Genomic DNA, 27,144 nt, shown 5'->3' with positions numbered 1-27,144 from the left:
TGCTACATAAAAATGGGCTCTTCTGGGTGCGTGCACGGCTGCTTAGCGCAGGCAGGGTGCTCGCAAACTGCCTGCCCCTCGGCACGGTCCAGTGAGCAAAACGGGCACCGAGCCGGGCACGGCCACAGTCTCATCTCTGCCTGTCCACAAAGCCCGGCTGCCCGCTCGCAAGCCCTGCGCTGAGCCCTCCTGCCAGGTCCTCAATGCAGCAGGAGCAGAAATCTCCCAGGTGCACCAGCTCGCAGCATGAGGATGGATGCTCATGGCACAGGGATGCTCATGGCACGGGGATGGTCGCAGCACGGGGAGCCTTTCGGAAACACGCTGCTGTTGAACCCCAGCTTGTACAAACGCCTAGCACAGCCCTGTCCACCTCTCCGGGCTGTCCCCTCGCTTACCTCCGCGTGGATCTGCTGGCTCAGCACGACGGCGCCTGCACCCACCCCTACACCTGAAAGAGAAGCCACGAGCGGAGCCGGGAGAGGGAATCCCCTCGCAAGCGAGGTGCGGAGCCCCACTCGCCCCGCCACGTCCCCGCGAGGCACGCTCCTCCTCGGGGGGAAGCCACGATGTAACTTCGGATTTCCCAGGCTGCCTGAAAAGGGCCTTTCGCAAATTCCTCCAATGCCTTCAGCGCTTCTGAAGTCCTGTTTTTCCACTCCAGCAGCCCCCCCTCGTTTTCCTTCTCCGGCTGCTGACCCAGATTTCATAATGAATGAATCCATGCAGCGCTCTTCAGACTTTAATTATTTTTTCACTTTTTCTCATCATACATTATGCATCAATAAAAAAAAAAAACCACACCACAGCACAATTAATTTAAGCTTGAATGGTTAACTCCTGCCTATCACTAATAGCAAAAGTGTCTGGAAATTGCAGCTCTTATTTTAGACCTTGCGTTAATGTCAGGGATGAAAACAAACAGTTTTTAAGAGGCTGCAGTAGCTTGGCTAAGACGGCAGACAACAGCTAATGAATTTCTTCATAAAAGCTTCTTTTTTAGGCTATTTACAGCAAGAACCTGCCATGCACCTGCCCCTTCCTCCCCGGCTCTCACCCACAAGCGAGCTCTGCGCATGGTTTGGGCAGGATGGCAACAGGATCCAGCACGGTCTCGGGCAGAGCTGCCTGCGACGGGCAGGCTCAGCCCCACGGCCACTGCAGCCCCACCGGGCTTGGCCCCCCGCGACTCAGTGGGTGCCGTCCCCACGGGCCGCGCTCCCCGAGCGGGTGATGGCTGGGCTCCCGGGGAGCGAGCCCACGCGCGCAGCGCCTGCCTCCGAGACCTGAAGGCACTTTGCAAACATTCATGAATGAACGCTCCCGGCAGCCCGCGGGAAGGTTATTATTAGCCGGCCCGGAGGTCTGAGCAGCAGAAAGACATTTTCCTCTCTGCTCTGTCAGCTCGGCTCCGATGCTTTCAAAGGGGTGGTACCGAGCTAGCAGAGCCGGTGCAGCACCGGGTGCCCTGGCGCATCCCGAGCATCCCCCACATCCCCCCCATGCTGCAGGAAGGACCGTGGCTGCAGGGACGCTCCCATCCTGCAGAGACGGATCAGAGCAGATTAACGCCCCGGCATCGTGACAGCTGATTTTTGGCACAAGTACGGTGATCTCCTCTCAGCGAAGACGTCCCAGGGGATGAGGCGCTTAACCACAAACCTAATTACTGTCCTCCTCCCCGCTCCTCAAGCCCGTCACTAGCAGAAGGCCGGATTTCCCTGCGCCTCCTCCCCGCTCACGGCTGTTTCTGCGGTGCTGAGAGCGCAGCCAGCACGACGCTGCCTCAAGTGCGGCAATGGAGCAGCTGCAGAGGGGACCAGAAGCCCACGCTGCCTGGAAATTACAGTAATGGCTGGTTCATTGGATCAGCGTAAAAGCAAGGGGGTGTCAAGAAACAGGCCCCGCTGGGAGAGGCACGGAGGAGCGCACAGCGGCTCGTTTTCAAATCACACATCCATCCCTCCCTCAGCCTCCCAGCCGCCGCCTCCTGCTCTGGGAGTAGGCGCCTTTGGGCTGGCGCATCCATCCTGCAAAGGGCTCAGCACCCTCTGCAGAGCCCGGTGCCGCACCAAGCCCGGCCCGACCCGAAGGGCAGCCACAGCACAAGCAGGACCAGAAGAAGCTCCCATGGGATCCCACCTAGAGCGTGGGTGACACTGGGTGGGGCGGAGCACCCTGCCAGCTCTTCCCGGCGGAGCTGGGGCAATGGAGGAGCAGGAACAAACTCCCCCCTTCCCCAGGACCGCAGGGACGTCAGTGGAAACATCCCAGCTCACAACCAGCGGGATGCTATCTCTTTTCCCAAGGGATAAGATTTTAATCCCTCCAACCCCCAGGCCAGGGAAGTCCCTGAGCCAACCCCCCCGGGGTGGCCTTGCGGGGAATGCCGCGGGCTCCGGGGCTCTGCTGGCTGCATCCACACCTCTCCCTTCCAGGCAAGGCCAGAAACGCATCCCCGACTGAAGACAAATTCTGGACCAATTCTGACCTTTCCAACTGAAATCCCAGCCCTGCCGTGGGTAAAGACAGTACTGCCCTGATTTAAGGATGGTCAGGATCTGACCGTCTATCTGCCAAGCTCTTCTTGCAGCCCTGCCTATGTAAGTCACTTTAAAAAAAACCCGAAACACAAGCAAACACAAAAGGCCCTAATTTGATCATATTCCTCTGAACTAAAAGCACCTTTGACCTAAATTCCCACCGTGGGTTGGAATTCACCCTCTGCAGGCAAAGGATTACGGGAGAAAATAGCCATGCATGCACGGAGAGATGTGCGCTCCTGCTCCCGCCCTGGGCAGAGGGCAAGGAGGACAGAAACCCCCAGCAAGCCCGACCCAGGCCTAAGAGTGCCTGGGTGTCTCGATTTCTGTAAAATGGAGCTAATTTCATATTATCATATGATATTAAAGTAGCCTACCTCTCTCCTCCATCCCATGTGCAAAACCTGTGAGCGGAGCTATGGGAAGCATATGGAAAAACATCTCCAAGCGCAAACATCCACCTACTGCGTGAGCTGTTGAAAGTCAGAGAGCTATCCAAAAGGGGGGGATCACAAAAGCGGTTTTAACCAAAAGAAAACAGCCTTGTGTGTATTTCTCTTCCTCCAAAAACACCCAGAGACTGAAGCTCTGCCTAAACACATGCCTTGCATTTTTGCTACTTCTGGCGGTTTAAAAGGCAGCTCGCAGTGTTCGCTGGTTTTGTTATTAAGGTAACAGCCAGAATTATCCCTGCTCTGTCCTTAGGAGCAGGTTTCCATCCCCTCTGAGCCAGCCAGGCTCCCGCAGGTGAGGAGAGGCTCCGGCGGCGGCAGATGGGTTTGGTGGGCGCTCGGGGGGACCGAGCCAACCGCACGCTGCTCCTGCACCGCGGCTCGGCATAACCTCGCGCACCGGCTCGGCCACAGCATCCTCTGAGTTTGTCAACACCTTTGCAAGAGGTTTCCTGGGGAGAAGGGAGAAAGGAGATTACAAAGTGTTGACAAGCTCATGGGATGTTTTCGAGATGCCCTGCAAGCTGTCAGCCTCCGCTGAGCTTCCTCCCGGGACGGCACGGAGAGCGGAGACCCCACGGCACGGCACGGCACGGTCCCCACTCAGCAGTGGGAACGAGTGGCCAGCCCACCTGAGACGAGACCGTCAGGTCACGCTGGGCTGATTCACCTAATCTACCAGTTCTCATCAATCCTTCTGGCAAGAGGAACAAATAATCCTCAGGGAAAGCTGTTTTTGGAGGCTGCTGAATTGTTCTTGGCACTGCTCAGAGAGCTTCAATTCGCTAGAAAATCCCAAGCATCTTAATATAGCCAGAATATTTGCTCGCAGGATGACTAGCCCCGCCACAAAATGGGATCCAGCCTCCGCAGAGCCGGCCCATCGCAGGGACACTTCTCTGCTGCCTTGTTAATGTTGGGGGGGAAGGATGCCAAGATGGAGCCCGGGTCACCTCCTATGCACAGTGTCACGGCCGTCGGGATCTGCGGACACGAGACCCGCCTGGCCTGGCTAGGAACCATTTCCCAGCAGGAGCTGGACCAGCCCCGAGCCATTGGGGGTGGGTTGCCGCAACCAGCCGCTTGCTCAGCACAACCGTGGGTCCCCAGCGCGCATCCAGCGCAGCCAAGCACCGCAACCTCCCCCCTGTCCCTGCAGCGCTGCCGGATGCCGTTAGACCAGGGGGTTATAATCCTCGCCTCGTCCCCACGCCGCTCTCTGCCATGTCCTTTCCCGGCAGCGGCTGCTGCCAGCCAGGAGCAGCCCTGGCCACCTCCCGTGTTGACTTTGGCTGGCGGCAGCCGCGTCTCTTCCTTGGGGCCACCTCGCAGGTGGTCAGCCGACGCCAGCAGCCTGTTTCCCCTTGGCCCAGGGGAAAACGCCTAATTATTATTTTTTTTTTTCTTTCTTCTATTTTAAGATGAGAGGCCTAAAATTAGCTCTGCTCACACAATGGGCCTCTGAGATTTAATCCCTTCCCTCCCCAAACAGCTGACAAAATAAGTTGCTGTTTGCAGCATTTCTACAAACTTCTCAGGCCACCAAAATAAGTAAATAAACAAACAAACAGTAAGCATGTGAGGGCCAAACCATTCTGTCCAGTGGGATTTAAAAATAGCTGTACCTGCACAAACCCTGCTGCCTACGTACTCTCACCCGGAGAGGAGCCCGTGCGCTCAGAGGGTCCCTCTCCCTCTGCAAAACCTCCACCGTGCTGTGCGTACCGCAGACACCGCTCATGCTGCTGCTCTTGGGGACCACAGTAAAAAGCCAACGGACACAAGATTGCCTGCGCGGGCGATGGTTACCGAGAGCATCATGGCTACGGCTGCCTCCCCCTAAAATGCACGTGGGGATGGAGCAGGCAGCGAGATCCTCAGGCTCCAAAGTCCACAGGGTGCAGTTTGCTTCCCCAGAAAAGTGGATAGGAGCCTACGTTGGGATCTGACCCTGCCGTGCCCGAAACCCCGGGTAACTGTTCACCACGTCAACCGGAGCAGAGTTAGCCCTCAGCTTTAGTCGTAGCCCTGATGCTAATGCACCTCGACTGTGGGTGCACGGCTCCTCCACACCTCAGTGCCTCAGTCTGTAAGGTGGGATAATTGTACAGACCTTGTTCATAGCAAAACAATTCGTTAATATTTGTAAAGTGCCCTGGAGTTAATTAATTGCCATTAACTCATTAGCTAGATTTTGACCTCCTCAGCCCAGCTTTAAGCCGTGCCCCGCTAGGCAGGGGCGGGTGTGCTCAGCCAGCTCCATGCGTGCAGAGCCCTTGCACAGCTCGCTTCACTGGTGCCCCAGCGGCGCTGCCTGCGCTCTGCAGGGTGTTTCTGCACGGCTGCACAAGGCCGGCGAGCCGTGCCACTGGCACACTGCCCAGCCCTCCCGCGCCGTGCTCCCAGGGGAGGCTTCGGGGCTGTCCCCCATGGGGGTCCAAGCCACACCGCCGAGTGCTGCCCGGCTGCGTGTGCGGGAGCTGCACGGGCCCACCGGGGGCCAGGGAAATGGAAGCAAATTCCCATCTGGCAGCGGATTACCTGCCATATGCTTCCCATACGAACGTGTCTGCCTGCAGCCCGGCGCGAGGGGAGGAGCGCACCTTCCCCCTGCGCCCCGTGACATCCCTCACCCAGCACGCATCCCTCCCGCAGCGTCCCCAGCCAGGCTGGTGCCCACGAGAAAGCAGAAGGGTGAAAACCTGCCAACACGGTGAGCGCGGACAACCATGCCCTCTCCCTGTGCGTATACACCCGCGGCCATCTCCCCCGCCCCAGTAAGTGATGTCCCTCCCCGGGGGAGCAGCCAGCACCACCTGAGACCATGCCAACTTTGCCCGGTCGCCGCAGCTGCAAACCTGCAGCCAGCGACGTGGCCCGGGGCCAGATCTTGCCTCTCCATCCCCAGGGCAACGTTGGCTCAAAACACTGGGTGGGAGCCGGGAGCCAGAGCTGCTTCCCCCCAGAAACCACAACCCCTGCCCGTCCTGCCAGATGCTGCAGCACTTGCAGGTCTCGGACCCCGCGCAGGAGCGATGCTGCTGGACCGCAGTGCAGCCCCTCGGGGACGGATGCTGCAGGCAACGACCAGCAAGCGATGCTGGTCTCTGCTGGAAAATCACCTGCCATGCCCCGCCAGCCCTCTGCAGGAAACCCCAGCATTTTATTTCACCCCAAACAGATCCCTGCCAGGCCAGCAGCAAGTCCCACGAGCAGCAGCATCTCTTCACTTCGCAAATGCACCCCGGTCACCGCCCCGCACAGCCGCCCTTCTCAACCGGCTTTGCAGGAACAAACCCGCACGTGCCACGGAGCAAAACCCACACTAACGCGAAGGGCAGAGCCCAGCCCCGGCCACCCCACGCCGGCTCCCCGGGCAGCCCGCTGCGGGCCGGCAGGAGCCCGGCACGCGAGACTGCGGCCTCCGGAGCAGCCAACAACAACAAACTCGTGTGTGAGCGACAAAGGGAAAAACTCAGCGAGGAAACAATATTCAGTTCGACTCTTCCCAAGCGCGTATTGTAAATAACGCCGCATATGGGTTTGTTTTATTTGTTTTAATTATGAAAACATAGCCCGGATTGTCCTGCTGGCTTGGGCAAGCTCCGTCCCCGAGCAGGGGAAGCGAACTAGCAGCCCCGCAGAGCCACGCTACGTCCGGCAACCCTACAATAAACAAAGGACCCGCCGCACCTCGCCGGCCTCATCCCTGCCCTGAGGAACTGTGAGCTCAGTGCAATCCTCAGCGGCCACGTTATCACTCTACCAGGCTGAGCCAGGCTTAGGTGCAGGAGCAGCTCAGGCTCCCCAGGCTGCGGCAGGAGCCAAGCACCGTGCCAGTGGCCGGGCAGCCAGCACAGGCGGCACACAGAGGCCAGCGGTGCCGGTGTCCTGCGACAGCTCCACAGCTGGGAGGGAAACAAGCATCTGGAGACAGAAATATCGTGCACTTCAATGGCCGCTTCCAAGGCAATCACGTATCTGGGTCCGTCAGTCCTGCGTGTTGGGGGCTACAAGCCTTTTGAGACATTTATCCCCTTTCCTTTTTTTCCCCCTAACTATCTTAACACCAGATTTTCTTGTCGATGTCTCCATCACTGCTGCTTTTGTCCTCGGACATACCAGTGCCGTTGCTCCATGCTCCTGCTGTGTATGTTGGGCAACAGGGCCAAGCAGGAGGCAACCTCTGAAATTATTTTTTTTACGTCAGAACGAACCTTTCCTTCTCTCGCTTCCTCCTCCCAGGCTGGGCTGGGACGGAGGATTTGGCCCTCACCTCCCAGCACATCCACCTCAGTGCATGCTGGGCCAGGAGAAAGCCGAGCAGCCCGAAGCTGAGACAAGCTTCAGACACAACCAAGTTAAAAATACATACTTTTCAGACAAAAGTTCAGTCCCCAAATGGTAAGAGAATCCAGGAAAAATGCGGCAGGCCCGGCTGGTGGCCAGCTTCCAGCACGAGCACCTCCCTTCGGAGGAATCCGGCGAGGAGTCTCAACTAATCCACCCAGGACACACCAGCATTTCTTCCTCGTATTATTGGGTTGGGTGGTGGTTTTTTTTTTTTTTTTTCCTTTCTTTCTTTTTTCCGTCTGCTCAGCAGATTTGACATTTGCTGGGAAGGCGCTCGCAGCCGCGGCGACCGAGCCGGGGTGCTGTGCCAGGGGACGGCCGGAGGGACCCCACCGCTCGCTGTGTGCTCCTGGCACCAGCCCAGGGTCCGCAGGTAGGAGTGGCTGGAAAAGAAGGGACCGGTGCAAGAGCCTGGAGCCACCGCGCATGTGCTCAGCACTCACGCAAAATAAGCACACAACATTATCCCCGTGCCTCAGTTTCCCTTCCCCTCGGAGGCGTGCTGGGGGGGGGGGGGGGTGGAAGGTAACACAAGCACTTTAGGGGAACAAGGCTCTCGAGGTGAGACAGTGCTGCAGGCACCCCAGCAGGACGGGTCCCCAAGTGCCTCCTCCAATCCCAGTGAGGACCCAGGTCTCCCCCCGAGGCCATCCCACCCCACCACACCATCACGGACGCTGCCTCCACGTCCTGCTCCTGCCCTTGCTCGCCTGCAATTCCCAAAGCAGGCACCCCAACCCCCCCCTTCACCTCGCTCTCTACGGCTGCCTCTCCCCAGCTCTGCGCCCAGGGACCCCTCGCCTCCCCAACAAGCCCCACGTGCTCCCCAGGAGTTTTTTGCCTGGGGCAGATCCACCGTCCCCACTGGGCACCGTTCCCGCAGCTCCTCGGGCCAGTTCCTTCACGCTGGCTGGAGCAGCAGGACGGGGACAGGACGGGGACAGAACACATGTGGCCTTGCCATCTGCATCAGCTCGTTACTGCCAGGAGGGACGGGAGCAGGGGTCTTATGCCTGGCCCTCGCAGACTCGGCACTGGCCCCTCCACAGCCTGTCACCGGGGAGGAGCTGCCACTTTCGGGTCAGCCGGCAGGCGCTGCTTTCCCTCCCGGTGAGATGCCCGCTGAGGAATTTGCACTTCATTCCTTGACACCCGCTTTAATTATAGGTATCAAGTTGGCTTCTCTCTTTCACAAGAGCCATGAGCTAATTTCCTGCTCCCCTTTCTCTGCGAGGGGTTCATGAGTCACTCACTCCCTCCGCATACAAGCGGAGGGTGGTGGGCTCTGCCAAAGCCCTCTCCAAGGGCCAGGGCATAAACGCCCGGCACCGAAGCCGTCAGCTACAACATCCCAGGATGATCTTCAAAAACCTCAGCCCCAGTTTCCCGCGGTTACCAAGACGAGAAGACGGGCAGTAGGTGACACCGCGACATGATAGGCACCGTCTAATGCCTCAGAGGCTCCCAGCACACAAAAGGATGCTCTGTGCTCGCCCGCCGGCCAGCGCAGCACATTTCTCCGATGGCAAAACGCTGACGGTCTCTCCAAAATCCTTACCCAGAAGCACAGCAAGCACATCCCGAGGCGAGGCTGCTGGGGAAGCCCGGCACGCGTCCCCGGGATGCAGACCACACCACTGCCTACCAGGCTGTGCAGTTAGCAAGTACACCCTGATGTCAGCTTTATTTTCCTCCCCAGCTGCCGAAGCAGCAGTGGGGCTGTGGCAAGAGCTCCATCGCGCCACCGCCCCATCACCCGTTTCTTCCTGAAGGGTCTTCCTTTGCAGGGTGGTGGTTTTGGCTTTTTTTGTTGTTGTTGTTGTTGTTTTAAAAATAAACTCATTAATCCCAGTGTAATGAGGACTTTCCTGGCTGTGGATTATCATTATTCAGTTCAAGGAGACACAGATAATTGTTCACGAGCAGATGAATCTCTACAGTCTATGAAAGGATCCTCAACCCCACTGATGGGAGAGGCGGTGGGTCCCCAGGAGCGGGGCAGTTGCCCCTTGCCTCGCTCGGGTGTGTGCGACCCAGCGTGCGGAGGGCTCCCACCCCAACACCCACCTCTCCGTCCCCAGCCGAGCTGTTCTCCCAGCCGGACAGGTCATTCCACTGCGACACTGCCATTTGCCTTTACCCTACCATCCCCAGCATGTTCTTCTCCTAAATCCCCCCGGAGCAGCCCGTCCCTGGTCCACACGGCTCAGGCACGCGCTGGGAACCCCATGGGGGCTCAGGGAAGGGACCCCCCAGGTCACAGCAGCCACGCTGCATTGCTGTTTGCTTTATTTTTTAATCAAGTCACGAGACAGGGCGGATGCTGCTCGAAATAAACCATCAGCCACAACAGCAATAAGGACAACCGGGCGGCCTCAGGTCGGACTTTGTGAGCACAGGACCAGCGGACGAGCTGCCACCGCCCCATAGCTGACGGGGTGACGGAGCAGCTCTTCTGCCATGACTGGACACTGCAGGTTGTCACCGAGGAAATGGTGACACGGTTGTACCAGGAGAGGAAAGACAGCTGCGGACACAGCCAGCCAGGCCAGCCGCACGCCCTCGTACCACCAGGAAAAAGCGATCAAGGGCTGTGGTGGTCCCTCGGATACTCGCCCCGGGGACAAGCATCCCTCCTCGCTCGGGGCTGCATCTCCCCCTTCCAGCCTTCTCCAGCCCCAGGCCCAAGGGTAAAAGGGGAAAGAAAATCTGTGCATGCCTCTCCCCCGTCAGGTGCCACCAAGGCTCTTCTGCAAAGATTGAGCAACATGAGGATGGCAACAGAGCCAGCAGCATCTCCCCAGCCCCCACGAGCCCCACACTGCTGCCTGCACCCTGTGTCGCAGCACAGCCGGCCCCCCAGCCCTGCAGGGACCCACAGGCTGGCTCCCAGGAGCCCACCCCCCGGGATCCCGTGCAATAAAAAGCATCTCTGCTCCTGCACAGAGGATCTGGCCCTTCCTCTGCATCAGCCAGCGCCAGGCAGGATCCGGCCGGGCAGGAGTGCCGGGTCGCTGCATCCACACCGGAGTCCCTCCGGCCCCCGCACGGCTTGCGGCAGACGGATGTTCTCCCTTTCTTCTCCAGGAGGATTAGACACACTTCTTTTCTCTCATTGCTTTTCAAAAGAGAGGCTTTTTATCACTGCTGATCCCTGAGGGAAATCTTTTTCTCTCTCTCTCATGCTTTTATAGCTTGGACAGGGGGAAAGGAAGTTTTCCTTCATCTCAATCTCTCTGCTGACAGGCACCACGAGCGCGATGGACGGAGCGGCTCCTCAGGTCCCTGCCTGCACCCGGGCAGCACCCGAGCGTCACCCCGACGCCGCTGGGGCTCCCCACCGCCTCCCTGCGCCGCGGGCTGTATCGCCAGCAACGCGCCCGGCGCCGAGCCCCGGAGAACGCCCAGGCAAAACCCCGTCTTACTTATTTCGAAAGCCATGTCGCCATTGCGAAATCCCAGCTTGTAAAAACCCCGGCAGAACAAAAGCAGCAAACCCAGCTCAAGGCAGCTACAGGTGCTCTGCCCTTGCCTACCTGCTCCCCATTCTCTGGAAGTTGCAATTCCGTTTTCCAGTGTTTCTTAAATGTGTTGGGTTTTTTTTTTCCCCCTCTTCCTGACTGCTGCGGAACAGATCAAGCCAAAGAGAGGAAACCAAAGCTTGGAGCTGGCAAAGCTTTAGACACGCACAGCTATTTTAATGGACCACTCGCATGCAGAAAGCTAAGAACATGCCTAAGTGCGCGCAGGATCGCGGCACGATCAGCTCTACAGCAAAACAAGTAAAGCCAGTGATCCCTGAAGTGCCGTCAAAAGCTCTAAGTACCCAAAAGTGAAATCATGTTGTTTTTTCACCCTCTGAGCTCTCTCCATTACCGAAATCAGGGCTGAGGTTTGTCACAGAGACAGACCGGGTGTTTTTTTAATTGTCAACCATGCTGCAACATTTTCTCTTTATTTTTAGGCGTCCCTTTAAAACTATAGAGGAAATCATCCAAAAGAAGTTTGTTCAAACGGCCTGTCAGTTTGAGGAAGTGAAATTAAACCAGAAGAAAAAGCCCTGAATCCTAATAAATCACACATCCACACACACAAAATTGGAGCAATCTGGGCATGCCTCCAAAGCCAAGTAAATGGATGATAAACAAAACAAACCTAGCTCTGCCCAGTAATAAAGGCTTCCACAGTGGGAATTTCTCACCCGGGAATCACTTCCACCGAGGGCACAGCTCGTGGCACATGGGGACCTTTCCCGCTCCCCTGCAAAGGTGTGCCTCCAGGGACTGCCAGGGACGCCGTCCCACACTGAGCTGGTCTCAACGGGCACAAATCCTGCATCGCCCCTGCTTGCACGAATTTCCCCCCTGCAAAGCCCTTGGCCCTTTCGGGGGAGCACGCCCTGTCCCCGTCCCCGCTGCCAACGCATCTATCACCCCGTGACGCAGAGAGGGTGGCTGTTTGGTTTTGCTGGAGTCACGGGAAAGCCCCGTTCACCCCCTGCACAGGCACCGCTCGAGCCCTGGGCCCGCAGCGGGGACCCACCCGGGGCTCGCAAACCCACTCACAAACAAGACTCACAACCTGCAGAAACCCCCCCCCATGCAAAACAAAAGCAAGGGAAAGGGCAAGAGGAATAAGGATGAAGATGCTGGAATAAACCCCCCCGGGGACCCAGGTGCCTGAAGCAGGAGGCAAATCCAGCATACGGGACAGCAAAAAAAGCAGCAGCCAAGTCTCCTTTCAACCTTCAGATGTAGCTTCCCATTGATATGGATGCTGCAGAGCAATGCCCACCCCCTCCCCGGCAAACGGGGTTCATCTTTTCAGGCCACACAGCAGGAGGGAGAGCAAAGGGAGGAGGGCAGGGACACACGCTGAGATGTGTCCCAAGGAGGACAGTCCGGTGACCCTGGTGCAGCCTCTGCATGCCCAGAGCTGGATTTTGGGGGGCCCATACTACCTGGCACAGCTGGGCCAAGAGCCCAGGGTATGACAGCAAAGCCAGTGGAGGGGTGGACACGTGCAGTGACGACCCCAGCACCAGCCAACACGGTTCCCATCGCCTCCCCAGCGTGGCCGCAAGTGAGCTCCCACTGCAGGGACCTGACCCCGGGAGGGCAGCCCACCCTCTCCCCAATTCTCTCTTTGTTTTCCAGCAGAGATCGCCACGAAACAGTTAAAGGTTTCTAAGCTGGGCTCTCCTGAGGACTCCAGTTAAAAGTCCACCGGGTATTTTCCCATCGTGGACTTTAGCCCCGGAGCGCGGCTGCGATAACGCACACGGAGGTGCCAGCTTGCCATGGGACCCACCACCGGCTGCTCCAGCGCTGCCGCAGCAGGATGGGGTGCCACCAAGGCGGGCAGCCCCTGCAAAACACGCAGGGCCCCACACAGGACAGAAAACCGCAGAACAGGCCTCAGAGCAGCATTTTGGGTTTTGGTAGCATGAGGTTATACGGAGCGTTTGCAGAGCGGGGAGCAGTGGTGTGCTACAGGCCCTCCGTGTTTCTGCCAGAGGAGCTAACCCACCTCCCACGATAATGATTCGGCTACCCCCGAGGAGCCCGTTTCACCCATCTCCAGCCCACACCAGGCACCCAGGCACAAATTCCCCCCAGGGATATTGCGCAGGGGCAAAGCCCAGAGATTTCTCTCCGTGTTGGTCCCGAGGGAGATGCAAGGGCAGCAGCCGCGCTGCCCTCCCTGCTGGGAACAGACACACAGCTCTCCTCTCCAAGGTTGTCTGCAAATCCTCTTTCACCAGGACTACACATACCATTTTTTAAAAGCTGGGTGATGTAACCAACCAGTATTTATAATGCTGAAAACATCCCAAAGCTCCATCTCTTCCAGCTCCCAAGCACACTGTGTACTCTTAATAAAATAATTGCAATGATGAATAGCTCCTTATAACGTTCCTCTTTTGCAGCTACTGACAGGGCCAAGAGCTGGGATGGAAAGTCCTTCTCCTAACGCTCCTTCAAGGTACATTCAGGATTTTGCCTCTTCACAGCAAAAGATACAGTGAAAATTTGGAAAAGGTGTCAGTCCTGCCCCAAGCCACCCCACCGTGCAGAGATGGGAACGACAAGCTCCCTCTCCCCCAGCCCAGCCACATCATCGTCTTAATAATAAAGTCAGCAAATCACCGTGGGTCAATCTCAGTCCTTAGTTAAGCTGACACGATCTCGAACCGATTCGATGAAATCAATGCCGAGCTGCTGATCCCGCCGGTGCTCGTGGGGGGTCCGCACCAGCCGAACCACCCTGGCCAAGGCTCCTCTGCCAAAGGGTCGCCCGTGACACCCCCAGCCCCGGCGCGGGGCTGGGCAGCATTGGGAGGCTCATTTCCTCTGCTTTTGAAACAAGGCTGCGGATTTAATTATTTGCTTGCAAGTCCTCATGTGCCCGTGATTTCCACATTGGCAATTACAGGGGCAAGCCAACGCATTAGTTTGGGGGTTTTTTTTCAGTAGAGTCACTTCTACCTTATTAATTTGTAAAGGTGCATTCAGTTAGGGAGCACACTGGCTTCGCCTTCCCTTCCCATGCAAAGCAAGCTTTTACTCCCAGCCAGGGCCAGGCTCTCTGGGTGCTTTCCCCAACACAGAGTCTCTGCTCCCAAAGCTTTGCAATCGAGCCATCAGGACCAGCCAAGGAAGAGCGTTACCCCGTCACCCAGCTGGGAGCCGAGGGATGCCCAAACTGGGTGACTTGCACAAGGCCACCCGGGGAAGCAGTGGCAGAGAGGGACACGGGATGAGCCCTCAGCCTTGACTGCAACTCGGGGGATTTCCAAGTGCCCAGCCCTGCGTGGGGGAGAACTGGCAGGACCGGCTGCTCCCGCCCTGCGGGCACCTCCCCGTGCCCAGAGTGCACCGCCAGCCCTGCACTCTCGCCCCCTTCCCACCCATCGCGGGCAGCAAGGACCCCAACCCGCATCCTGACCCAGCGCGGGCACTTTTCTGCCCCGACACGCATTCTCATCCCTCCGAAGGGCTGTTTTGGGGTCCCCACATTTCAGACAGGACTGGAAGCATCCCTCTGCTCTCGGGGACGAGCCAGGATGAGCTTCGTCCTCCACACCACTGCTGCCCTGGCCGTATCCTGGGGCTTGCCTGCTTCTGAATCCCCGAGAAGAGCTTTTCAGCTTCCCCAACGCCGGCCGCTGCTCCCAGGGTGCTGCTGAGCTACACCAGGCTGCAGCCCCAGGGTGGGCTGCACCTCACGGCAACGGGGGCAGCGTCCAGGGGCAAATGCCACTGCTCCAAGAAAGAGCCCTGGGAGGATGCCCGGATCAGCCCCGTATCCCCTGCACTGCCGCGGGGTTTTGGGAAGGCGCAGGGAGAGGTGGAGCCTCTGCATTTGCATAGGTGGGGGCTTTAGATGGGCACCGCACTGTTATCTGCCACCCAGGGCTTGCTGCAAGAAATCCCTGCCCTGCAACGTTTCCTGCACACACCTAGAGGCCGTGAAACCTTGCTGGAGAAGCCAGACATGGTTTTCCGTGCCCGCACAGCCTCGGCTCCCGTGGCATAACACCCGGCTGACCAGAGCACCTGGGTGCCCACGGGGAGCGGCGCCGAACGCCCCTCGGCAATAGCAGCACAGGTGGAAAAACAACAAAGATGAGAAAACCAAGCGCCCAAGATAAACAAAGCCCACGGTGACCGATGGCCCCTGATTTCCACAGCCTAAACCTGCCCCACAGGTGAGGCACGGAGAGGGAGTGACTTCCATAAGGGAACTGCTGGCTTTTCCCCCCTGAGAAGAGGGCGAAACCCTGAGGCAGAGCTGCACCGGAGCTCCAAGGCAAAGCCCGAGAGCTGCAGGGCACGGCAGCACCGCTACCAAAATACAACTCGAAACACAGGCAAAAACCCTGACAAACTAAGTATGTGTCTCCCAACCCTGTAAGCAGCAGAGAAACCTGCTGGCAGGGTGTAATTCGGGGTACTGCCTTGCCATATATCTCGGCAGCAAGTCCCCGCGTAGCATCAGCCTCCCCGCAGCAGGTTAGCAGAGCCCCCCCCCCTCCCCAGAGCATCTGGGATTCCTGCTCCCAGCAAGCCCCGGCTCTGAACCGCTGTTTAGATAAAGTCTCCGACATTTGCAAACAATAGGTATCAGCTGGCCTGGGGCCAGGCTGTCTCCAGCAGGGATCACGCCTAAGCCTTCCTAAGTGCTTAAATGGGGGCCTTCAGGTAATTGTCCCAGAAGTCTTAACTCTTCCCAGAGCCACCTCTGATGTCCGGTCCCTGACCAGGAGCACAGGGCAGCCGGCTGACACGGCTCACTTGCAGAAAACCAGCCCAGCGAGGACGGCAGTGGGGAGGACGGGGACTTAGGGCTGCGCCGTGGCAGCACAGCTTCCAGCACAGGTCATGGCATCCTGCCCTCCCCGAGCCCAGCTCCTGCTCCCCAACCACGGGGTCGAACGGTTGCGGTGCTCCCCCGGAGGCTGCCCAGGCATCCTATAAATACCACCGCAGAGACTCGGAGGAAGCACGTTGTTAAGTGCAAAGTATTAGCTGGCACTGCTTGCTCACAACGCGCCCATCCAGCAGACCACAATTTGCTTAGGGGTGCGGAAAGTTTCGGCTTTAGCAGGTTTACCCTGACAGGAAGGGAGCCTGGGTGGCCTGTGTAGGTACAGGAAACCCCTTTCTATCACGCACATCACTCCGCTTCCTCTGGATTTCTTTAACCTTTCACTCTTGGTCTGATTTATGCCTTCACACTGATTTTTGCATGCGTGCACTTCCCTGCTCTCCACTCCCGTGCTGTGGCTCCACACGAGCAAAAATGCTGGCAGGGCCTCGGCATCCGTCTGCCCAGAGCCGGAGCAATCTCTGCAGGGAAGCCTCCTCCTCTGCCTCTCTCCAGAGGAGCCAGATTTTTGCAGGCAGCAAGGAGGGGAACATGCACGTGTCCCACGCTGCTGGGCTCGGTGCCGCGCTGTGCTTTGGGGCTGCGCAGCCAACACACGGCTCCCAGCCACCCGTGGGATCTGCGCTGGGTATGCGTGTGATGGGGAGGCAGCGGGCAAAGCACTGGAGTGGCTAATCTGGGACCCCGGGGACACATCCCAGCAAAGGAAAATCAGAGATGAAGGTTTTGCTGCAAAGGCAGTGAGCCCCAGGCTCCGGTGCAGCAAGCCCAGCAGCGCAAAGATGGACTTAATTTTCCTTGCAGAGAGGGAAAGGATCCATGACCAGCTCAGTCCTGAGCCCTCCAAACAGGGGAGCAGCGGACTGGGGAGGCTGGGGGAGCCCAACTGCTGCCACCCGCTCCCCGTCCCCGGGATGAGCCAGCCCGGTTGGGATGCAGCAGGCAGCGCCCCATTGAGAAAGGGCATCCCCAGTACCGTGAGCACATGGAGCGGTGCCCGGTGATGCCTTCGGAGGTAGGAGGGCACGAGGGTGTCAGGGACACAGCCTTAACGTCACCTAAAGGGCCTCTTGGGTGGGAAGATTAGCAGCTTGTTCCCAGCCTCGCGGGGATCCTGGCGCAAGAGGAGCGAAACGTCAGACCGTGTCGGGAAACTTATCGGCTTCCCGGGAGCAGACAAGGGGGAACATGCCTCTGGTGAGGCCAAAGGCTCTGGGGCAGCATCTGAGCAGCACAGAGCCCAGGGGAAGCACCGGGGCAGGTGTTTGGGGAGGAATCGCACTTAAGGTCAATCCTCCAGGCCCCCAATTTGGGGCATTTTTAACCTGTGCAGCCAGATAAATGCGGAGGGTGGGAGCAGGTGGCCCTGGTGCCACCAGCCATCACCAGGGAGGAGGGATGCGGGGACACAGCCAGTGCACTGACACAGGTTTTGCATCCCCGCTCTCATGTCCTAAAGCTCCACGCAACAGCCCGCACCGTCCCGTCCTTACAGCTGCCACCATCCAGGGAAGAAAAAAAGAGAAAACCCCAAAGCGAGTGCGAGCCAGGAGAGTGCCTCTTCGTTCCATTTGCATGGGAGGTGGCAGGTCACCCCCGAGAGCCACCCGCTCGCAGCGCTCCCCCAGCCCGGCACGGCCACCGCAGCCGAAGGGAAATGAAGTTGCAAAGGTTATCGTCTCAGTGTTTGGCTGAGCATAAAAACCCTGCTCTGAAAACAAAAAAAGGGGAAAGGGGGACAGGGAGAGCGGCAGGGGAGGAGAGGGGCAACAATTCACGGCACGACGGCCCCAGAAACGCGGGAGAGGGGGTGCGAGGGCTCACACCACACTAACACACATCTCCATTTCAGAAGAGTTTCCTGGGAAAATAAATGCAAAGTCTGTTATAAAAGTTTATCTGCGTGTGCGAGAAAGAGCAAGTGCGCCTGACTACGGTATAGAGATGTCATTATTTTCATGCATCTGCCTTACCCAATTTTATTTAGTTGCTTTCTGCACCATTTCATGCTCATTCTGCTGCTGAGCTAGACAATTGCTTTATAACTCTAGGGTGCAATTTCACTGTCTGTGAGCCACACGCACACGTATGCACACGGGGTCTGTGCTGGGATGGAGCACGGAGCTGCACCTCCCTCCCTCCCTCCCCACCCTGACGTTTGGGAGCTTGCATTGAAACGGGTTTTCTTAATAAATAAAAAAAGAGAATAAATTAAAATGCTAAGCCACCATCTCTAATGTATTATAATTCAAGGAGCGCATGGGGGGGAAGAGACCCAGAAAGCAACGGCTCCCCATTAAGAACGAGGAGCATGAACTGGAGGGCAATTTGCTCTCTCACGCTAAGTGAATGCGGAGAGACGGAGTCCGGCAGGCTGGAGGGCAGAAGCGCTGTGAATCACGCTGGATTTTTATGATCAATTGAAAGTCACACTTGAACAAGTGCAGGTCAAAAGGGAGGGCTGGCCATGCAGGTGCAGAGCTCTGAGACAGAGGTTTTCAACTTGCTAAAGTTGCCTGGTCCCTCGCAAGGTTCGGGTGCCCTCATAGGGACCTCTGCTTTTACCCCACACCCCTGGCCCCCCGCTAAGCCTCCCCCCAGGCTGCAGCAGCCCCACGGGTGTGGGTCAGGGCAGCTGTTAGGGTGCAAGGGGGTCTCCAGAAGCAGCCCCAACACCGATGCGAGGAAACACGGGGCCGCGCATCTCCCCACCATGGCATGGGCGAGCATCTCCGGGCACAACCTGCCGCTGATACGCTGTCATCTGCCGCCGCCAGGCCCTGCTCGGTGGTGTTAGAGGCCACAGCTCCTCCACGAGGGGCAGAGCTCACAGCTTCCCAGGCCTGATAAAGTCACTCATCTTGCAAAAACGGGGCAGCAAAAAGAGGAGGTGGGGGCAGAAGGGGAGTCCAGCACAGTCTGGCAAGATGACCAGTGGGGAAAGGGGGTCTGTCTGTCTTTTTCCCCCCCCCTTTTGCAAGAGCCCTCACCTGCACATGGGTCCTCGGGGAGAGGCTGCTCCCCACGGTGCAGGGCAGGGAAGCCACAGCGCTGGCAAGCCACTCTCGCCCATCCCTGGCCCCCCCCCCGGGGCAGCCAAAACAGCTTTCCCAGCTCCATGCAATGCCCCCGGGGATTGCTCCTCCACGCTCCCGCCTCTCTCTGACCCCGCTCCTCTCTACGCCCCTTTGTGCCTCTGCCATCGCTCACCGTCTCACCCGCTCAGAGCAAGCCTCCTCCGTCGCATCCCGCGCCAACCCGGCACAGCCTAACCCCGTCTCCCCGCTTTGTCACCTCCACATCTCCGGGCACATCTCGGCTGGAAGCGCACCCCCTCTCTCGCGTTTCTCCTTCCGCTCTTGCTTCACCGCTGTCATTGCCTCATTTCGACTCCGTAATGGGCATGTAGGAGACGTGCTGCCCACAATAAAATTGTCTCGCAGCAGCCCACAGAGTTCACAGCAAAAAAAAAAAAAAAAAAAAAAACAACAAAAAACCACACCACCAAAAAAAAAAAAACTTTCCAGCACTTACTCGTCGGCCAAAAATGGAAAAACAATAATCAAATGTTTCTGCCTTCGCGCCCAGCGCCGCACAGCCAGCTGAAACTAGACAGGGCATCCCCTCCCTAATCCGCTCCTGGCAGCCCCAGCACAAAGGATTTGCTCCATGAGCTGAGGGGGCTGTAAACCTCGGGGGGGCTCCAGGGCTGCCCTCAGCTCCCCTCCCCTTATTTTTTCTTTTTTTTTTTTTTTTTTTTTAAAAGTCTGTAAAAGCTGAAGAAAGCCAAAACTCCACAAAAGAGGAGACCATGAAAAGTAACAACCAGATGGGAATCCCATTACCATTTTATTGGTCACAAATACCAGTATTGCACCTTTTATCTCTTCACTCCGCAGTGATCTCGCATTCGATGCGATCCGGGGAAAGGGTTACGGCTCAGACAAGACCCAAACCCAAATACGCCACCAACCTCCACTCAGGGCCCACCAAAACCAAGAGATTAACCCCCCCAAAAAAATAAAAATCCCCTGGGGTTTGAAAGAAGGAGCAATGCCCACGGCGAGAGGAACCATCTTCCGCTAGAGCAGAAAGGGGATGCGAGCCCTGCTCCTGATGCTTAATAAAACAAGTATTTAGGGTGTTTCTTCCTTGCGCTCTGGTTTGGGAGCACCTGGCTTACACACAAACCCCATCTGCGAGCTTTTCTCTGCTCCCAGGCCAAAAAGCAGCTTGGGGTTTTTTGGCTACCAGGAGCTGGGACCCTCAAAAGGCCACGGGAGCCCTGTGGAGCTCAGATCCCAGACGGATCTGCTCTGTGGGGCTGGAAGCCGCCGTCCCAGCCGAGGTTTCACAACCACCCCACACCCTCGCTCCCGGCCCCATTCCCAGCTTCGCCGGCGCTCAGACGCACCCGCGTGCCTCAATTTCCCACCCTGTATCTGTCTCATCGGGGCAGACTACGAGTTTTCAAGGCAAGAAAACTTGTCCCCTCCTGATGCGCAGAGGCAGGAGCTGGCACAAACAGAGCTGCGATCGGAATTACAGCCCCAAGGTGCAACCTTGAAACTTTTATTGTAGATCACAATAAAAGAAAAAAACAAAAAACCAACAACCGTTTTATGCTTACGAGTGGTCTGTTTGAACAGGATTATTTTTTAACTCCATGTTAAACAAAATTTCAAAGGAGGGGAGCTGCTTTTGGGCTTAATTTGAACCCTTTCTTCCCTTTCTTGAAAGGGAATTGTTCCCTGTTTATCTCAGAAAACACCCTCCATTTTGAAATGCTCCGTCTTCTCTAAATAAAAACTCAGGTTGTTTCCCTGACTTTGCTTTGCTTTTTCTAAGCAAAACATTGTCAGAAAAGGCAAGTTCTCACAGCCAGTTTCCATCTCAACAATAAGAGCATTTTCCCAGGCTAAATTGCTTCTGTCTGAAAATCTTCTAGCAGTTTGAGCTGGCTGGCATGTGTGGGGATCCTTCTGTAGGGTTTTTTAAATCCTTATTTGCAATATTATTTCGTCTGCTTTGCGCTGCCTTGATGTTCGAGCAGCCTTTGGAGAGACACAACCACTCCTCCCTCCTCCTCCTCTGTCCTCCCTCCAGGCACACGCTTTCCTTTGAGGAGGAGGACAGGGGAGAAATAAAATAAAAGACAAGCAAAGAGGAAAATGTCAGAAAGCTGCTTTTTGTGTGTGTGTCAAACGTTCAAAGTTATTCCAGAGTCTAGTCTTTAAATGTAATAAAATACAGCAACTCCTGACAAAATCAATTAAAATAAAACCACCCAGGCTGCCTCCCCTATCGCTTTGTAGCTATACTGACTTTGAGAGCCCACCTGGGCCTTTTAGGAAGCAATTATGGAACTGCCGGGTTGGATCCTGCACCAGCAGCGTGCTCGCTCTGCTGAGCATCCCTCCGCACCGCGGGCCAGAGGGAGGAGAGACCCAGCTCCTTCGCCCGCAAAGGGAGGCGATGACGGGGAGACGCGCTGGGCATCCGAGCCAGAGAACAGGATTAATTAGAGCCCAATTAGGTTACCGAGCTCCCAGGGAAGGTCCCCGCAATACCCAGCACTTCACCGGCAGTGATTTGAGGTGTCCCCGGCTTTGGTTACCACCGGCAGCCCAGCTCAGCGGAGAGGAGCCCGACCGGCGGGCAGGGACCCCCTCGGCATCCCCGCCACACTCGGTTAAGCCCCTTGCCAAGGGCCACCGCCCCTTGCTGTCTCACCGCCTCCCGCAGCGGGGTCGTGGGATATTTATAGCAAGAATGATTCGGTGATTTCAGGCAGCTGAGCGCCTCGGGGGAATACCCTGCTCGCACACAGTCCCCCCCCCCCGAAAGGCACCGGGATGCTCGTAGGAACGAGCACCCTGTGCAAGAGGCAGGACCAAAGAACATCCCAAAGCCCAAGGCCCTGCCCCGCGGCACCCACAGCTCCGCTGTTTGTTTTCCTAACCATCCCAGAAAAAAAAAAAATTAAAAAAAAAAAAATTCAGCCGGGTGACAGGGCTCTGGCATATGGGAATCCACCCCTGCTCCCAGAAAACAATACTCCAACAAAAAGGTTTTTAACCCGTTTCTTAATAAATATTTATTTTCGCCTTCAAGATGTGGGTGGGACGAAGCCAGGGTGTATTTTCCAGTGAAATGTTTTGATTCTCTCCTTGATTTTTTTTTCAACAGGAGCAAAATGCCAATAATAATATTTGCAATGAATAACTAAAATTCCGTGGCTTTCTCCCCCGCTCTCTTTTAAATAAATAAAATGCCCTAAATACAAGAAATACAAACGCTCTCTCCAACACAGCAGGACGACGTGGAGTAAACTCAGGGACTCTCAGAGGATTTATTTAACTGTCACAGCCCAGATTCTGAAATAGGCAAAAATTCCTTCCCGGCTTGTTTTGCATACGTCAACTGGGAGAGGTCGAGCCCTACACTATGCTTCAGCAAGAGAGACCAGGACATGCTCTCTGACTTTCCCTCTTGCCCCTAGGCCCCTCTCCGGTGCTGCACCGGCAGCCCCACAGGGCCGGCCAGCATCTTCCAGATGTGGGGCAGAGGATTCCTCCTTCCTCAGAGGGATGCTCAGGCAAGCTGTGATACTTTCTGCATCTTTCATAATTTTTCCTCCCTACGGATTTTCCCCACCAGCTGTAAATTTTTGAAGCTAAAAGCAGCAGAATTGAGGATCATGCTGAGGTCTCAACCCAGACGTGGGCTCCTACCAGTCTGCCTTGGGTTTTGCACAGCATCCAGGCTCATCCCGGCCACGTGCCCGATGGCAAGGCCAGGGATGCGGGATGAAGATGTCTCATGGATGCTCACACTCCCACGCTCTCTTCCACCTGAAGCAGCCCCCGTGCTCCGGGTTGCTCCCACTCAACCTGACACGGGGGGTTGTTTTGCTGTTTTCCTCGGAGGCGTTCCCGCTCCGGCCTCGGCAGGGCCGTGCATGGACAGTTCTCACCCCACATCCTGAGCAGCTGCAGCCGGCCCTGGCACGGCCACGCGGCTGGGAAGACAAACTCGCAGAGGTTGCAACCCGGTGAACTGACCTCCGGGAGGGACGCACCGGCCTCGGACACCCATTAACTGTTTCTTCCCGCCATGAGGCTGAGCCTCGAGGGAGGGCTCCCCAAGCTCACCATCCCCCTTTTGCTCCCCAGGAGCTACCACCTTCTTAGGGGAACGGGCAAAGAAGAAAATGAAGCAATAAAAGGATTGCAACGGTCAGAGCCTTGGGAACAAGCAGCTACCCGAAGAACCAAGCTCCTTGGTTTGCACATCAGTCCCCAACCTGGCCCCGTGCCAAGCCTGACCTCGGCACGCGCACCCCACCAGGCTGGAGATGTGGATCCCCCCCAGCCTCGCGGGCACTTGCGTGATGGCTTTTTCTTGATCTTCCTCCTCCCAGAGACTCAGCACAGCACAGCCCCCCCCAGAAGAACAAAAGCAAGACATCCCCGATCATCCAAAACCTGGTAAAGGGAGATCTGTAGCCCCAGACAGCTTCTAAGGCAGCATCTGCTGGACCCCGAGGCGTTTATGAGCCTCACCCAGGGCTGTGGTGGTACCTGCGCCATGCGGGAAGGCTGCACGCAGGCAGACACGGGGCAGGCGCAGGCAGCCCCGCTGCCCACAGACCCCACCGTCAGGCTGCAGGTTGTCCTGGGAGCAAGACAGCAGACGGAGCCGCAGGGCGATGGCATCCAGCCCGGGAGATGCCCAGGGACGCGCTGTCCTCATGGGGAGCTTCTGCCCGGCATCTGCCAGCAGCTCCCAAGAGGAGCAGGAAAATGAGATACTATTATTAAAAGTGCCCAGCACTGGCCATGCTTCCACCCATGACATCAGCAGGGTTATCTGAGTCTAACCGCGACTTGGCCAGGAACCTCCACTGGGTTAGCCTTTTTAGGCCAAACTGAGCTGAGATTTTGATGGGGCCACACAGTAACGGAGCCCAATTTTGGCCCCCAGTTGCTCCTGTTCTCCAGCTCAGGCCCATACTGGTGTGCAGGGAAACAAACTCCACAAGCTTGGCTATTTTTTTTCCCCTCGGCTTGCAAATGCCAGCTCCCAGTAACGACATGGGATGGGGTTGGCAAAAACACCCTGGCACGCTGCAAAATCGGGACCCGGCGGGTTTTGGACCAGCCCACCTCCAAAAAGCACCGAGGCCCCGCAGCCCCCCGGCTCCGCTCTGGTTTCACTGGGAAGGTCTCTGCTCGCCCTCCTCGAGGCTCCCCTCGCTCCTACAAACTCCTCACATGCTTTCAGGCTCAACCTGCCTCCCGTGCTTAGAGAGGGACCAAGATCTCCCCCTCCAAAACCTGCAGAATCCACTGCCCTTACAACCAAAGCTGATTTTTCCAGTAATCGGTGACCAAAGGCCAGCGGATAAAGTTTAGGAGTCGCTTCTGCAGCAGACGCAAACCCAGACCACGCACCCTAAACAGCTCCCGCGGGCAGCTGAATTTTCCCCTAAGCCAGTGATGCGAAGTTATAACCCCTACCCAGCAGCGCTGCCCTGGGGTGACTGCCTTGTTTTTCCTCTGGATGCTCCCGGCGTGCTGAACAGCATTTTGCAAAGACCCACCCTCTCCCCGCCATAGGCACACATACATTTATAAATGAGCAGATAAATCAGTTGTTGTTTTTCATTTGCACCAGTGTGAAAATCCTTACCCGAGCCGGCAGCAAGGTGACACACGCTCCCCCTCTCCTCCCCCATCAAAGTCAACATGACTAATAACACAACGTATTATTTAGCATCTACAGCGTAACAGGAGAGCTCCGGCCTGAAAGAAAATGCAAGCATATACATAGGGGCCTGATCCTGCCCGTATCAACAGAGGTTTGGACTGTCTTCCACAAGAGCATCAAAGGAAATGCAAATACTTTAAACGGCCACCTCTAAGATTAAACCCCTTTTGTGTGGCAAGAGATAGGCACTTTCTGCTTCGGTGGGTGTGTTTGCGATGATCCCCGACACCTGCATTTCATCCACCCAACAGGAGCGGGTTTGACTCTGAAAGCAGGACCCGCTCCTGGGGGACACTGCAGGTGAGATGCTTTTAGCCCAAACAGCAACTCTGGGCAAGTCAACCCAGCAGCATTTCCCATCTCACAGCTGAATCAACGAGGAGCACTCTAAAATCATGATTCTGGGGGAAAGCAGATGCCAGCTGAAGACCTGCCAGCCCACGGGGCCAGGCTCTCCCTGCCAAAGCCCCCAGACCACAGCAGTCCTGGAAACCCTGCCGGGGGGGCAGGGCTAGCTGGGGACCTTGTGATGTTGTTTATATTTATTCGCTCTTAGGAAGGAACAACCGAAATTGCAATTCTTAAACAAAAAAAACCCAAAAAACATAAAAAAAGAAAGAAACGAAACACACCGCCACAGGCTAGCAGAGGTTGAGCACAGATTTAAAGCCCAGAGAAGCCGGAGTGGATGTTCTCACTGGCCGTGGGCTTGCTCGGCCAGAGGCTGGGAGCCCACGCGCCGCCGCGCTGAGCGGTGACAGGGATGGCAGGATTCATCTTTCTTCCCCCTCGCCTGGACTTGGCGCCGGGCTACTTCGCTAAAACTTTTCTTCCCCCCCACCCTGAACACTGAGCTCTGCAATATCACTTCTCCTGAAACCGAGACGCGAGGAGGCATTCACCCTTACAAGCCAGGACTTGACTCAGTCACCGAAACGATGGCAAACTCCAGCTGGAAATGGGTTTTAAAATGTAACTAAAAAAAAGAGAGGAAAGGAAAAAAAAAAAAAAGAAAGAAAAAAAGGCAGGAGGGTCCCAAACGTGCCGGCTCCTGGGAGCCGCCAGCGAGGGAGGATGCGAGCGGAGGGGCCGGTGCGGGCGCAGCACGGGGGTCCCCGCGGGCGCTCCGCCTCCCCCTGCCCGGCTGCGCGCCCCAGATGCCGGCGGGGACAGGCGGGGAGGGAGAAAGGGGAGGAAAGAAAAAATTAAAAAAAAAAAAGAAACCGAGAGAGAAAAGCGGGGGGGGGGAGGAGGAGGAAAGGCTCTGAGATGCCAGGCCCTCCTGCAGGACTAGCTCCTGGCAGCCCCCGGCGGGGAGGGGGCTCTCCCGGCCGAACCCGGGTGCCCGCTGCCCCGTTTGAAAATACCGCTTGCGCCGCCGCCGCTGCCCTCCCGCCGCCGCCGGCCGCTCGCCCGGCTCGGCCCGACCCGGCCGGGCTCCCCGCCCGGGGCCCGCCGCCCCCCGGCTGCGCCTCTCCCCCCCCCAAAAAAAAAAAAAATAGAGGGGGGGGAAACAACCCAAAAAATAATAACTAAATTAAGGCGGACGGAGCGGGGGCCACGGGGCAGGCCCGCCCGGCACTTTCCCCGGCGCTGCCCCGGAGCTGACACCAACTCTCCCCGCGGGGCTGCCGGCCCTCCCCGGGTAAGGGGCGCAGCGCATCCCCCGCCCGCCGCCTCCCCGGCGCGGGCAGCTGGAAGGGGAAGGGAGGAGGGGGCAGGTCGGGCGCTTATTTTATTTTATTTAACCACCACCACCACCACCACCCCCCCCCTCGCCCCGCCGCAGGAACGGAGAATCTTTTTCGGAACAAAACTCACCCAGTGGCAGGAAGTGTTTGGTGTCCATAGCTGGTGCTTAACTCATGCCAAGGGGCTTGGTGAAGATCGGCGGCGAAAAACACACACACAAACACACAGGGCGCGCAGAGGGGAGGAGAGCGAAATCAAAGCGAAAGGGGGAGAGGGAGGGGGGGGAAGGGGGGGGGGGAAAGCCCAAGGGGCGGAGGAGGAGGAGGAGGAGGCGGGGAAGGCTGCAGCCCCGCACCGGCGGCCCCGCGCAGCGCCGGGCGCGCAGACGAGGCCGCGGAGTTGTTGCAAACTCCCAACAATGTAACTCCGCCGCTCGGCTCCGCTGGGCGCGATCGGCTCCGCGCCGGGGCCCGCGCAGGGGGGAGCGAGCGCCGCGACCGCCCCGCAGCGACCGCCCGCCCGCCCCGCCGCGCCGCGCAGCGCCGCCCCGCGCCCGGCCCCGCCGGGGTCGGGGGAAATAGCGACAATAATTTTATTTAGTTATTTATTTTAAAGTGATGGGGAAAGCGGGGGGTGGGGGAGGAGAAAAGAAAAAAAAAAAGGGGGGGGTACGGAGCGCTGAGGTGGCAACCTCGGGGGGGGGGGCCTCTTCGGGTGATGCTGAGCAATCTCAGCTGACCCCAGCCTCAGAGCAGCCGGTGAGACCCTCAGCCCTGTTCCCTGTCCCTGGAGCCCGTCACGCGGCGGCCGGCGTTCAAAACGCAATTTATTTCATTTCCCATAAATGAGGCACGACAAATAAGTCTCTGCGCCCGTGCAGTTCGTCTGCAAACTCTCACCTCCTCAGCGCTGCGGGTACCACCCCACCAGCACCGCTGGCT

The 27,144-nt window shown here is 57.4% G+C and overlaps 1 protein-coding gene across 2 annotated transcripts in view; it reads right to left on the bottom strand.

Moving 5' to 3' along the window:
• The window catches only part of RXRA (retinoid X receptor alpha), a 121,194-nt gene extending 94,730 nt beyond the window's left edge, over positions 1–26,464 (bottom strand). For both annotated transcript variants that reach the window (XM_076355139.1, XM_076355140.1), the window contains exon 1: positions 26,333–26,464. In XM_076355139.1, coding sequence (XP_076211254.1) covers positions 26,333–26,360 — 28 coding nt within the window. In that variant the 5' untranslated portion in view covers positions 26,361–26,464. The remainder of the gene's footprint in view (positions 1–26,332) is intronic.
• Between the last annotated feature and the right edge of the window lie 680 nt (positions 26,465–27,144).

The sequence above is a fragment of the Aptenodytes patagonicus genome, chromosome 18 (genome assembly GCF_965638725.1).
Source record: "Aptenodytes patagonicus chromosome 18, bAptPat1.pri.cur, whole genome shotgun sequence".
Lineage (NCBI taxonomy): Eukaryota > Metazoa > Chordata > Aves > Sphenisciformes > Spheniscidae > Aptenodytes > Aptenodytes patagonicus.
The sequence above is the reverse complement of the archived record's forward strand: the minus strand, read 5'-3'. Positions and strand labels throughout refer to the sequence as shown.